General features: G+C 44.4%; 1 protein-coding gene across 1 annotated transcript in view; it reads left to right on the plus strand.

The window, feature by feature from the left end:
• LAMA5 (laminin subunit alpha 5) overlaps window positions 1–14,895 on the plus strand; it is a 125,808-nt gene that overhangs the window by 50,902 nt on the left and 60,011 nt on the right. Inside the window, exons 3-15 of the mRNA XM_040438838.1 lie at window positions 165–282; window positions 3,234–3,352; window positions 3,457–3,627; window positions 5,968–6,065; window positions 7,940–8,055; window positions 8,438–8,556; window positions 8,661–8,751; window positions 9,934–10,068; window positions 10,641–10,700; window positions 12,354–12,494; window positions 12,681–12,818; window positions 13,046–13,180; window positions 14,132–14,266. Of these exons, the coding sequence (XP_040294772.1) occupies window positions 165–282; window positions 3,234–3,352; window positions 3,457–3,627; window positions 5,968–6,065; window positions 7,940–8,055; window positions 8,438–8,556; window positions 8,661–8,751; window positions 9,934–10,068; window positions 10,641–10,700; window positions 12,354–12,494; window positions 12,681–12,818; window positions 13,046–13,180; window positions 14,132–14,266 (1,576 nt within the window). The remainder of the gene's footprint in view (window positions 1–164; window positions 283–3,233; window positions 3,353–3,456; window positions 3,628–5,967; window positions 6,066–7,939; window positions 8,056–8,437; window positions 8,557–8,660; window positions 8,752–9,933; window positions 10,069–10,640; window positions 10,701–12,353; window positions 12,495–12,680; window positions 12,819–13,045; window positions 13,181–14,131; window positions 14,267–14,895) is intronic.

A 14,895-nucleotide genomic window follows, 5' to 3' on the forward strand; every position in this document is an offset into this window, starting at 1 on the left:
GCACTGCCGGAGTCCCTTGCCGCTAGTGTGAAAGTAACCTAACTGAGGCATGAGATATAATTTTGAGTATTTTTTCGCAAAATATTTCACATTAATGTCACAAAATTTTATGAATCCATTTGATAGACTGGTTAACAAATTGTGCTCTTTTCCATCTCGCTTAGGTTTTTCATGTTGCTTATGTTTGGATCAAGTTTGCAAACGCTCCCCGACCCGATCTATGGGTATTGGAACGGTCTACAGATTTTGGTGCCACTTACCAACCCTGGCAGTATTTTGCATGTAAGTTTCATTCTTTTCCTAAAGTGAATGTTAGTACATTGAACTCCGATCAGAGACCCATATCAGATCCACAGATCAGACCCCCATATCAGGACCTTGCATCAAAGCCCCATATCAGGACCTCGCATCAAACCCCCATACCAAGACCTTGCATCAGACCTCCATATCAGGACCTTGCATCAGTCCCCCATATCAGGACCTTGCATCAGTCCCCCATATAAGGATCTTGCATCAGACCCCCATATCAGAACCTCACATCAGACCCCCATATCAGGCCCTCGCATCAGACCCCCATATCAGGCCCTCGCATCAGACCCCCATATCAGGACCTCACATCAGACCCCTGTCAGACTTTCCACCTCAGACCCCCATCAGACCTCAGATCAGACCTTAAAATAAATAACTTTACTTACCTCTCCTGCTCTGTCGCTCCTCTCAAGGTCTGGCGCTCTCTGCAGCAGTCGCACTCCCTTCTCTTCTCTGGTCACTTGAATGCGTGCAGCGTCAGGTCATAGTGCATGCACTACGTCCCAGTCAGGACGGAACGCTTCACTCCCCGCACCTACTGCATACTATTGAGTGTTTCCATAATGGAAGTGCTTACTAGTATTCTCTTTATAAGACTCACTGTCATTTTCCCCCCACTTTTGAGGGGAAACAGTGTGTCTTATAAAGCAAAAAATATGGTATGTGTGTGTGTGGACCTGCTCCTTGGTGCACTGAAGCTCTCAGAAGTTTTTTTTCTCGATAATGCCGCAACCAATTTTCACAGTATAGGTGTTACTTTAATCAGCAGGATCAACTGTACCAGGCATTATGCCTGCTCTGAAGTAGTTGCCTGGGACCTCAAAAACAAATTGGGGATGCAAGGTATGTGAAAAAAAAAAAAAAACTCACCTTTTCAGGTCTCCCAGTTCCTGTGCTGTTTCACCATTCCCGCAGCTTCTGGTCCCTGCCTCTACGGAAGTGTGACGCGTTGACTCCCAGCACTTCACTGCTGCTGGCCAGTCAATGAGCTTAACGGTCATGTGCCGTGCCTGTAAACTTCCAGCCAAGCAAGGATTGTGATGAGCCACAGGAACTAGAACGACCAGAGCAGGTGAACAACTTTTTAGCCATCCTCATTTTTTTTTCTGGGCCCAGAAGAAGCCTTTTATTGTGCTCTCCATTCATGAAGGGCCCTGTCCTTGAAATAAGAGTAGGTTCCAGTGGTGGCACTTGCACCTCTTGGACATTTATGGCTTATCCTTTCAAAATGCTGTAAAGGTCCAGGTGTGGGAATACCCTTTTAGTGTACCAATAGTATACAGTTAGCTCTTAAGTGCCCTCTAGTGGCAGGCACAGGCAGCTAACATGTTATCTGAAAAAATGGACTTTTGTGGGGTGCAAAAAAGACTTGATACACGGCAAAGTATATGATCCCATCCCCACCCGGTTATCTGGGGTTTTCCATCAGATACCGCAGTCCTCGTCCTGAACAATCTGTATCTCTCTGTGTCTCCAGATCCTACTCCCTGGTTATATTTAGCTCTGAGAACACAGTTTGGAGACCGCTAATTGGAATAAGATGAGGAGATCTTTACTGAGCATCGTTCCTTGCCAGGAATTTCAACTTTCAAACTGAAATCCCTTGGGTCTGCTAGCCCATATCTCGCGGCCCTTCATCTCCTCTCATCGAATAGTTTATGTTGGACGGAACATCCTTCCAACTTCCTCCTTTCTACCTCTCTTATTATGACACTGAACACTGAAACACTCTGTGCAGCTGGGGCCCTTGCTCCTGCAACTATGTTGCTAACTGTCTGTGACCTCTCACTTGTCTCCATTCAACTCTTTAAGACTCTGTCCCATTCACATGCTGCCATGTCCTCAAATCAGAGGGTCATTGCATCTCACATGATCAACATACTCCTCTCCTGAAATACTTTGTGCTACTGGGGAAAATTACTGCTTACTCGACTATAGTATGTACCTCTGTGTGTGACCGCTGTAGTCCCTTGCTCATATCATTACACTATTGTCCTGTCCTTTTTGTGGAAAGTCACTGTCTCCAACCAGCACACTCTTCTCCTGTTGTGTTCATGACCACCTGGTCTTCTCTACTCATTTATACTTCACATCAAGTTAATTCCACATTAAACATTTCACTCCATTAATGTTCTTAAAAATTGGTACCAAAAAATGTAAATTTTTGTTTATGTACCAATTTTGAATTAAATATTGACTTCTCCAACATTCTGCCGTTACCCTTGGAAACAGACAGCAGTTGTAGTCAGACATGTGACCTGATAGTTGAGCTCTGAGACGCACTGTGTCTCCTAAGCTACCATAATGCACGGCTTCCTGTTAACTGGACACAAGCATAATGTTGGTTTTAGCTCTAGGCACTACTGGAGAAGAAATCGTGTAACTCAGTCTATAGAAGATATGGTGAGCTTCACAAAACCTTCATCTCTTGTGGATGACCTTCATTTTCATCCTCGTGAGGTGTTTTTGTATTTACTAATGTATGAGGCATAGCTATTATGTTATGTCTCCATCTGTGGTGCCATCCGTTCAGTGATATTCCTTTAACAGATGTTGGACACAGTGTCCTACTTCAGCCTGTGTGGTGTCCACTGAGAGCTGTTAGGTTGTTAGTTTGGAGGAGAGAAATCACACGTGTCCGGTTCTTCATGGTCCTCAGTGTCCATTCACGCATATCTCCTTCGTCTTTCTTTTTCTCTCAGCCATATGCAGGGCAGACATGGTCAACCGTCCTGTGCTTGATTGCAGCCTTTCCTTCAATTCTCCTTGGGCCTCAATGCAAACTATTAATATTGTAGTGCCCTTCTATGAGCCTGATAGGCTTTGCCTCCCTAAGCACCAGTGGGCCAACAGTATATTCCAATCCTTGTGTAGATGAAACATTAATGTATTACTAATAAAATTTTCTCGATCATATTTCCTAGCTACCAAGAGAGACTGCATTGAGCGCTTTGGAGCACACACTCTACACCGGATTACCAAAGATGATGATGTCATCTGTGTCACAGAGTATTCCCGCATTGTGCCACTGGAGAATGGAGAGGTGACCACCTTACTGACCTTGTCTTAAGTTTTTGAACCCCCTCCCCCCCCAATCCTTCATATTCACCATCTTAATCATTGAGCTTTCTATTCTTGTGGTTTCAGATTGTGGTTCCCTTGGTGACAAAGCGTCCAGGAGCTTTGAACTTCTCCTACTCCCCTCTTCTCAGGAACTTCACCAAAGCAACCAACATTCGTTTACGGTTCCTCAGAACGAACACCTTACTGGGGCACCTTATGGGCATAGCACAGGGAGATCCCACTGTAACCAGAAGGGTGAGTAACAGGAATAATCTTAAATGTCTTAAGAAATGGGCAGTGGGACCACATGCATGGGTGACATACTGGCCTATTGCACTTTGCGATCCTAGAAGCTTATAGATGTTAATTTAAAGGGGTTCTCCACTTTTAACAATCAGTACTTGTTATACAGGTCCATGGACAATTTTCTGGTTACAAAATCCTCCTGGTGGGACCCCAAGAGATCAGCTGCAGGGAAACCTGTAGACAATAATGAAGTCATTTATCAAACTGGTGTAAAGTAGAACTGGCTTAGTTGCCCATAGCAACCAATCAGATTACACCTTTCATTTTTGACAGCTGCTTTGGAAAATGAAAGGTGGATTCTTATTGGTTGCTATGGGCAACTAAGCCAGTTCTACTTTACACCAGTTTGATAAATGACCCCATAAGTGTTCAGTTTCCCTGCAGTGTCTGCACAGGAGAAAGTAAACATTACACAGTTCCCTTTCAAGTCAATGGGTTGTCTGAATAATGGTGGACAGAACAGGTCCTTCAGGGCAATAGATGTTCTTTGTGACTACTTCCCACTCTGGTTAGGGATCCTTTTACATGGCTTACTGCAGGGCCATAATGATCATAGTACGGATCTACGCTTAGGGGGTTAGCTAACGGCTCATGGGCCCTGGGTCAATAGTTGATCTTGGGCACCCCTTCCCTCAGTGCTTTGTGGCAATGGGCAATGGGCAATGGGCAGGGGTGCACTTAGCCTTTGTGCTGCCTGAGGTAAAAAGGCTAGGTGCACGCCAAATTCTCAACCTAACCCTTTCTCTCTAGTCCTACTGTTGAAGACTTTAAAACATTACATACAGAGCTACAAAAAATACAGGGTAATACAGCGCCACATACCTCTTACATCCAGTGATGTCTTCTAGTAATCATGTTCCCCATAGCCCCTCAGTACTAATGCTTCTCTTTATAATGTGTGCCAGTACAAAAATACCCCCTAATGTGTGCCAGTATAAAAATACCCCCTTATAAAGGAAGCCTGCACAAAATATATCCCTATAATGTGCACCAGTACAAAAGCTACCCCCTTATAATGTGCATCAGTGCAAATACCTCCTTACAAGATGTGCCAGTACAAGAAATACACCCTTACCTTTCAGATCAGACCCCCATATCACACCTCAGATGAGACTCCCTTATCAGATCCTCAGAGTCCCATATCAGATCCTCAGATCAGTCCCCCATATTAAACCTCAGATGAGACCGACCCCCCATCAGACCTTCATGTTAGACTCCCCCATATCAGACCCCCTTTAGACCTCCATGTCAGACACCCATATCAAAACTCAGATCAGACTCCAGTTTCAGACCTAAGATCAGACCCTCATTAGACCTTCATGTCAGAACCCCCACAATATCAGAACTTAAATCAGACCGCCTTTAGAGCTCAATGTGAGACCCGCATATCAGACCTCAGATCAGACCCCCATTAGACCTCCATATGAGACCCCCATATCAGACCTCAGATCAGGACTTCATGTCAGACCAACCCCCCATATCAGACCAACCTTTATACCTCCATGTGGGACCCCTATATCATATCAGACCTCATATCAGTCCCCCTTTAAACCTCCATGTCAGACCACACATCAGACCTCATATCTGAACTCCATGTCAGACCTCCCCTATATGAGACCTCATGTCAGACCCCCCAAGTATCAGATCTAATATCAGACCTTAAAATTAATAAATTAAAGGGGTATTCCCATCTGAGCAATGGGGGCAAACTGCTAGGGGATGCCCCCATTTTCTGATAGGTCCTCTGCGACCTGCACCTATCTCCTAAACGGAGCCCCGCAAAGTGAAGGCTGGAGGACTCTGGTCCGGTCACCACGCTCTCACTAATATTCGCTTTATAAGACACAATGCATATTATTAAGCGAAAAATACAGTGTCACAGGAATATGTGCTACCTACTAATGATTTGTGTGGCTGCATAAAAGATGCAAACAGATTATAGTTTATCAATTGCACATTTATTGGCTGTTTGGGATATTTAGATAAACCGAACCAAAAGTACCTTTGTTCCCAGTCACTTGTATAAAAGGTTCCATGGAGGTGAAGATCCAAGAAAGAGGACTGTCTCAATTAGGTCAGAGATCCCTTTAAGCAGTCATAGACGTAACCATATTTTGGATAATAACCAAGAACTGTCAGAATGTCCTTAATTGCCCTGAAATTTCCCCTCTAGTGTAATGCAAAAATGCAATCCTAATGTTCACCCAGTAGATATTGCAATGCTTGTTGAATGTGAGCCCAGTAATGAGGCAATAACTTTAATTATATGTTATAAAATATTTTTATTAGTACTTCTACAGTATCAAAGATATCAGCATCGGAGGGCGCTGTGTCTGTAACGGACATGCTGAAGTCTGCAGTGCCAAGGACCCCACAAACCCATACAGGTAAAAATGTAGAAAAGAGCTACAGAGGGACAGGATGCACTGTTTGCATAGTCACATCCACGTAGGAGCCTATATGGATCTCATTTGCTATTTGTGTATTTAAGCTAGCACATTCTAGCACATTCTCAGAGACCAGTGCCCATGGGCTGGATATGAGGTTCACCATGTCTTCTCACCCCAGAACCAATATTTTTGGGTTCCATTGCATTTAACATGTTGTGCTTATGGCATTTTGAGTTGTAGAAAAGCATTCCTAACACATATGTATTATAAGTTTATGGATATTTGTATATTTCCAGCTACAGGGCGGTGGGTTCATTGAATTATTATGTGCACCTTGACAGCTGACAGGAGCGGAGGCTGAAAGGATGGGCTGGGGTTATCTGTGGATCAGCACCTCTTGTCAGGAGCCTCTTCTTGCCTCTAGCAGTTTCCTTGACATGATCCGACAATGTTGGCAAGCTTCTGATCAGGGGTGCTGTTTTTCTCTGAGGGTCACACATGACCCCACTAGCAATCTGCTATGATTGCTATGACAGGTTCCTCTAAACTGAGGCTAGTGAGGTTAACTCAGTCTCTTATTTCTGCTGGGGGGGAGGAGGGATTTGTAAAGCTTGTGGTAAGAGCCGTTACCAGTAATTTATAGCATTGACAGATGTTGCCTGATCCTTATAAATCTGCCTGTGTATGACTGACATGTTCTATACTGGGCTGTCATGCTTCCCGGACAGTGAGATTATAATGTGATTGTAAAAAGCACTTGTTGTAACTTTGCTGCATTCTTTGAAAACTTCCTAATTCCTTGACTTATTTTGTCCCACTGGAGCTTTTCTTGACCTTTATCTCTTCTCTAAACAAGTGATGATATTATCTACATTCGCTAATGTCTTGCCCTTTTACCAAATGATTTATTATCCTTGCTCTTCCTCTTCACTCAGAAATCTCCCTGCCCTTCTTCATCACCAAAATATATCCTTGCCCTTGCTCTTTACCCCAACATTTTTGCTCTTCCTTCTCACTCAAAACTTTTCTTGCCCTTCCTTGTCACCTATACATCTCCCTGCTCTTCCACTTTATCCACAAATTGCCTCACTCTTCCTCTCTACTCAAAAAAATCGCCTTGCTATTCCTCTTTATCCAAATATCTTGCTGCCCTTGTTCCTTACCCAAAAAAGTCACATTACCTGACCTTTTCACCAAAACTTTCCTTACCGCTCTAATTCACCGAAAAATCTTGTAGTCCTTCCCTGCCATAAAAAATCTACTTGTCCTTCTTCTGAAGTCATAATCTTTCATCTTGCTGTGCTTCTCTCCTCCAGTGACGTTACTCATGCTTATCTTCCCCTTCAGTAACCGTTATCTGAGAGTCTTTCTCTTTGCCCTTGTTCCTCACCAAAGATCTTCAGGCTGTCTTCTCATCAATGTTTTTTTTTCCTTGTTCTTCCTTTTCTCCAGCTAAACTTCACCCATCTTCTCTTCGCTCTCCTTATTCTCCTTCACCCAATCGATATCCTCTTTTTTGACATTGACTGTGACCTTGAAGTGGGTGGGAGGGGGCCGGGGCTACTCAACCCAACAGATTTATCATTACTTACACCAGAAAACTGAAATCTATCCTATCTCCTCGCTGATGTAGATGTTAGTTTCTGGTACACAGAAATCCCGTGATGCGCCAAAGTTTTAAAGACTAAGACATCTCTTAATAAATCTAGGGACATCTTATGCCAGCACAGGGGTACTACACGTCAGTCATAATAAATCGGCCCCAATGTATTCTTAGGGTTGGATGCTCCTTGGTGAATAGTGGTATATTAACCCATTTAACATTCATGAGAAGATGTTTTTTTGAGGCTTTTCTTCTTTTCTCCTCCAAGGCTACAGTGTGGCTGTCAGCATAATACTTGTGGACCATCATGTGACACCTGCTGTCCTGGCTACCACCAGCTACCGTGGAAACCAGCGACCATAGATAATCCCAATGAATGTGAACGTAAGTTCTGATCTCCTTGCTTCATCCAACAGTCTGAGTCAGTGTTTTCTGAGGAGGTCTTCTGAGAATAGTGAGAAGTCCTGAGTTATGTGGATGAAATGTCTCCAGAGGCGATACGGTCACGCACATTTTTTCCTTTTTTTTATGGTTTGGACAACATCTGTTTCTGAATACTTTGTACATGAATATTGCAGCAGTACCCGTAGATGTGAGACTGTTGACTGATGCAACCAAAAAGCAGCTGGAGATCTTGGGAAACTAGAAGTTTAGGTTTTATACCTTTTTCAGGTGTCCATAAATGATGTGCCATAATAATCACTTTTTAAATGGTTTGCAGCGTGTTTCTTAATAGAAAAAAAAAAAGGTTTTTCTTATCTTGCAGCTTGCAATTGTAATGGACATGCCTATGACTGCTACCATGACCCGGAGGTTGATAGGGTCCGGGCGAGTATGAATCTGCAGGGCCAGTACGTAGGGGGAGGAGTGTGCTTAGACTGCCAGGTAAGGCTGATGTTATACGTCCCTGCTCTCCAATAATTATAGCGTTACCGTCATATTAGATACCTTCTCGATATCCAATAAAACCATGTTATTGAATTGTTTAGCATAATACTGACGGCGTCAATTGTGAACGATGTCGCCCCGGATACTATAAATCACCAGACCATTCCACTGACTCTCCGCACACTTGTCAACGTAAGTATAGCTAGATCACTTCTAGTATAACTTGATAACATAATGCCCTATGAGAAGTCTGTAGCCAATCGTCTCTTTACCCTGCTGGCACTATACATACCACATGTGACTTCCCCTTCATTGACTTGTACACATTCATATCAACGAGGACCTGTCACCTCTCCTGACATGTCTGTTTTAGCAACTACCGGCATTCCCCATGTAATAACAATTCTGGAGCATGTATGCTCATGATTCATTATTATTCCTGATAGAAATTATAAATGAATTACTAGCAGTTTGCAATAAAGGTCCAGATGGGTGTTACCAGTTGACATTGTCCAATCAGTGTGCCCAGTGTCAGACACATCCCCAACTGGTAACACCCATGTGGATCTTCACTGCAAACTGGTAGTAATTCTTTCATAACTTCTATCAGGAATAATAAAGGAATGGCGCATCATAGAGCCACAAGAATAGATGTTACAGAATTATTATTACAAGGGAAATGCAAGTAGCTACTAACACAGTCAGGAGAGGTGACAGGTCCTCTTTAAAGGCAGTTACCATGAGGTCCTACCCCCTTAGGTTCAGCATTTTCGCTGAAGCTGATCACTAGGTGCCTGGCTACTGGAATCTGGAGCATTACATGGTGCTCCCTGAATACAGTGCTGTAATAGAAGAATGAAAGAACCCCTTTACTGTACACCATAATAATAATAATCTTTATATCGACAACATATTCCGCAGCGCTTTACAATCAGGGGGCTCAAGTACAAACGGAGTCATAAATAACATAGTAACAAACAATGTAACAGTTAAACCAAGAGGAATGAGGGCCCTGCTCGCAAGAGCTTGCAATCTATGTGATAGAACAGTACATCCACCCCACTGACCATTTATATAAATATATACCGGGGCGTAGCTAGTGACTCATGGGCCCTGATGCAAGAGTTGAGCTTGGGGCCCCCCAGGGAGACTCTTAGCATTCGTGCTGCTTGAAGCAAAAATTGAAACAGCACCCCCCCTTCCCCAAGCTAAATTCTTGACCTAACCCCTTCCCAGCATGCACTTTCTACAATACCAGTGTCTTCTATGTGGCACAGGCTCCCGTTGGCGACTGCACCTTTGCACCCCCTATGGCTACGCCCCTGTGTGTGTATATATATATATATATATATAATCTGTTGTGCTTCCTTCCAGGCTGTGTCTGTGACTTTGAGTTTATGAGTGGAAATTGTGAGGACCTTACGGGAAGATGCTACTGTAAACCTAACTATACAGGCAAGGACTGCAGAGCCTGCGCGGAAGGATATACTGATTTCCCAGAGTGTTATCGTAAGTCTGCGTCTAAGGCTCCGTTCACATCTTAGTGTGTGAACATGTTTGACATATGCACCAGGAAGGCATCCAGTGGCAAACGTGCCCATAGCCTCCCATTGGTGTCCTTTTTCTCTCCATCAGGGTGTTTTGCACTAACTTACCTTTTTTTGTATACTTTTATTGGGAGTGCAACAAACCTCGCTTTCCTATAGAGTGAAAAAAGTACACCATGGGGTATATGACTTTTGTATAAAGACATATGTTGGAAGTATACATCTGAACCAAACTTTGATCCTACAATATGTTAAAAAAAAAAATATAATCAGATCGGAAGGGGGGTGTAGATGGGCTAGTGACGTTCAGCAGCCCACATCCTCGTAGTTTGCATTCCTATTTGCAGGCATGTGATTGGCATAGAATATAATCCAGCAATTATTACAGCTGATGAATAAAACCAGGGACCAGCATCAAACAGCGTTGTGCGAGTGACTCAGGAAGTAGGATGCAATACCTGATATCGGACACCAGATGGCGCTGTGAGTCCTTTCGTCTTCTAATAACTCCTCTCTCTCCCTTTGTCCTATAAGCTGTTCCTGATACATCTGACAGCACTGGTGCCCAGAACCAGCCGGCGGGGGAAATCATAAGTAAGAATAATCATCATTTTTCATTCTAAAATGTTATTAATGTCTTGTGCTAAGAAAGGACTTGCCGTTTCCCTCAACCAGTCACACCGCAGGGTCTGCTGGCAAGAAATGGAATGTTTTTCCAGTTATTGTGTGAGGTCTCAGCAATATCTCTGCTTGCTGTTGATGAATAATAGACTTTCCATTCAGAGGCTGAAGAACCTGTCCTGTCCTAGTCCCTCTCACAAAGCTGAGCAAGAGTGTAACTATATCCATAGGAAACATAGCAGCTGCTAAGGCTGACCTCACGTATATCCGGCCATCCAGTTCATTTTTCCTCTGGGTGGGAGGGAAACTGATGCCATCGTTTTCCATGGATTCGTATATGATGCTACTCTGCCCGTGTAAAGTTAGTTGTGCTACCGTTTACATTGCCGCAGTTTATAGGAACCCCTAAACTTTGCTGGGGGAAGGGGATCCTATAAAATCATAATTGTGCCCCTGCAGCTGAGGGTTTGTTGCAGTGTATCAGTGTACAATCCTATAAACTCAATAAAGGCCTGTTTCAGCCTTGCGTTGTTGTTTTCCAGTTTTTAGATATTGAGATCCGGCACAGGATCTCCTCATGGATTCTGAATGGAAAGAGATCCATCAGGATGTCTTCCGTTCTGTCTGCTTTTCGTTTTGTGACAGGAAATAAAAACTGGGAAAAAAAAACGGATCCGTCACAGAAAACAATGCAAGGCCTCCTCGTTGCCGTATTGCGGACCGCATTTGCGTATCCGCAATACACGGTTGCCGTTCCGTGGGCATTATGCATCACGGATGCGGACCTATTCACTTCAATGGGTCCCCAAATCCGGAGATGCGGAATGGTGCGGGACAGAAGCACGGAACGGAACCCAACGGAGTGCTTCCGTGGGGTTTCGTCCCGTACTTCCATTCCGCAAAAAGATAGAACATCTCCTATGGCTGGATTGCGGACCCATTAAAGTGAATGGGTCTGCGATCCTCTGTGGCTGCCCCACGAACTGTGTTTGTGCATTGCGGTGTGCTGTCCGCGTTTTTAGCGGACCCATTGAAATGAATGGGTCCGCATCCTATCCTCAAAAAAAACGGAACGGACACGGAAACAAACAACGTTCGTGTGCATGTAGCCTAGGTCAATGGTGACGGATCCATTTTTTTAGGAGCCTAAAAAGACAGATCTGTCACCCATTGATCTTCAATGTATTTAGTGATGGATCCGTTTTTTTCGTTTTGATTTCACACAACCGCATCCTAATGGAACGGATGCATACTGATGTGCAAAATCCAAACGGATCCATTTCATTCCGGTATTAGGATCCTCTGCCGGATCTCAATACCGGAATTAACATTGGAAGTGAGAAACAGGCCAAAGTTGCAGTTCAAATCTCTCTCCTTTCCTGGACATAGTTCTTACCTACTATGACACACTGTAACAAACTCTCTGTAATATTTTGTCAGAAGGGCCAGAATAGGACTGGTTTTCGACCTTTTTAAAATGAATGAGGCATCACCCAGATTTGCCCCTTGGCACTACTTTAGGCCGGCTTCGATCTAAATCCTGTGGGGGTCGATGCCCTGTAGGTTGTATAATGGATGACTGTACAGACTGCGCAGCCAGTGATGGAGCTCTATCTTTCTCCCCAGCCTGTGATTGTAACGTAGCTGGAACAGAGGGAAACGCCTGTCGGCGAGACCCATTTACCGACAGCTGTATCTGCAAGTACAACTTCCAGGGAGAGGCTTGTGACATATGTGCCCCTGGCTACTACAACGCCACCTGCCAAGGTGAGTCTGCCAATATGGCCGTGAGGAGTAATGGTGCAGATGGCACAAATCCTATGAGGGGTACTAAATCACTGTACTACTCCTCTCCCTGCCCCCTCCTTATTTTGTGTCCCTTTGTCTTTTCCATTGAATTTCATATTTTTCTCCTGCCGACCTTTTCTTACGCTATGCTCCTGTGACCTGCAGAGTGCCAGTGCTCCGGACCTGGCGTGTACGATGGGAGCTGTGATAAGGACACCGGACAGTGTGTGTGTCGGGGCGGCTTCGAAGGAACGTTCTGTGACCGATGTGCTCCAGGCTATTTCAGTTACCCCCTGTGCCAGTGTGAGTCCTTTTTCTGAAGTGGTTTGGGGACCTGTAATGTATTATACACTTCTGGAATGAATGGCCGGGACACTATGCACTTCCTGCCTTTGCTTGGTTCTTCCCATTTATTAAGCTTGATTTTATGGATTTGGTGGGTGCTGGTATAGTATAGTCTAGCAGTGTTGTCGCCACCTAATGGCTTCCCAAGCTACTGCAATGCTTAGGTTTACTGTGTCTTTTGCTAGTGTGTGGATGCAGCGCTGTAGGCACCTTACCCGAAGGCTGCGATCAGAGAGGGCGCTGCTACTGCAAGCCGGAATACGATGGTCCTAGATGTGAGCAGTGCTCAGGGGGATATCACTCCTACCCCTACTGCCAAGGTATGATAAATCACTATTCAGTACCCAGCGGATTTCTACTTAACATGTAATCAAAGGGGTTTTCCCATCACAGACGATGGGGGCATATCGCTAGGATATGCCCCCATTGTCTGATAGGTGCAGGTCCCACCTCTGTGACCTGCACCTAGACAGAGAACGGAGCCCCGAAAGTTCTGGGGGGGTGGGGGGCACTGCACATGCGCAGCCTTCCTCTATTCATTTCTATGGGGCCATTGAAAATAGTAGAGCGCTGGATCAGCTATTTCAATCAGCCCCATAGAAATGAATGGGAGCATGGCCGCTCAAGCGCGGTGTGCTCCCATTCACTACTATAGTGAGAGCACTTGGTGGTGGCCCGGGATCCTCTGGGCCACCACCTACCCCGCTCCATTCTCGGGACCCGCACCTATCAGCCGAAGGGGATATATCCTAGCGATATGCCCCCATTGTCTCAGATGGGAATACCCCTTTAATCCCAACAAAAATTGTCTACATGTTCTATGAATAGCTACTTAGTCTAGGGTCAGTGTGCACTGGTAGGTGGCGTATTATCAAATATTCTGGATTATTGGATAGCCACAGTGAAGTATATGAAATGTAAGTGTAGGAAGACCAATATAAAATGCTGATACATTAAAGATTATCAGAGCCCTGTGCCACATTATCAAAATTTGTGGATGATCGAATGCCTGAATGACTGGCAGGCACTGAACCAGTAGGGAATGCGGAGGTTTGTGAGCTCAAAGTCTCAGGACAGTAACCGCTCTTGATGCTGAATATATGGCACCTCCTTAGAGCTGTAATATGCCCGTAAGAAGGAAGCCTAAAGATTATTTCCATATGTAAAATTGCGTGCGTAATTACACTTTAACAGTTCATCAGCCACTCATTTTACTGATGGGAATTAGCAATTTGAGAACAATTTCTAATTTTATTTCATTTTTTTCTTAGTTTGTTCATGTGAACGTCGGGGAGCATTGGACAATAACTGCACTCCAACTGGACACTGCCAGTGTCACCCCAATTATGCTGGACCCACCTGCAACCAGTGTGCCCCTGGCTACTATGGGTTCCCTTCTTGTACACGTGCGTATTCATTGCAAATTCTACAGCCACTAGAGGGAGCACATGATCTTTCACTTCTCTTCTATTCTATTAAATGAGTGGTCCCCAACTTTTTTGGGGGACCTTGAAAGCCACATCCAATCCTGAGAGAAAGTAACAAGCCACATTTAACACAAAGAGATCGTAGAAGCCATATAACCAATCGGAAATGGCTGGAAATCTTAGAAACTGTTAGGGCACGGCCACACGTGGCTTAAAGGGGACCTGCCGCCTCTCCTGACATTTCAGTTTTAGTATTCCGCACGAAATGACCATTCGGGCGCATTCAATTTTAGGACTTTATGTAGTGCCATTCCTCTATTATTCCTACTAGATGTTTATGAATAAAGGTACAACAGGGTGTTACCATTGGGAGTGTTGTCCCTGCATAGCCTGCCACTGTCAGTGCTACCAGTGTCAGACTGTGCAGGGACACACCCCCAACTGGTAACACCCAGTTGTACCTTTATTTATAAACTTATAGAAGGAGTAATACAGGAATGGCACCACACAGAGTTTTATGAATACATGCTCCAGAATTGTTAATTCATGTGGAATGTAAGTAGTTACTAAAACAGACATGACAGGGGGTGACAGGTCCTCTTTAAAGG

This window comes from Bufo bufo, chromosome 6 (genome assembly GCF_905171765.1).
Source record: "Bufo bufo chromosome 6, aBufBuf1.1, whole genome shotgun sequence".
NCBI classification, from domain to species: Eukaryota; Metazoa; Chordata; class Amphibia; order Anura; family Bufonidae; genus Bufo; species Bufo bufo.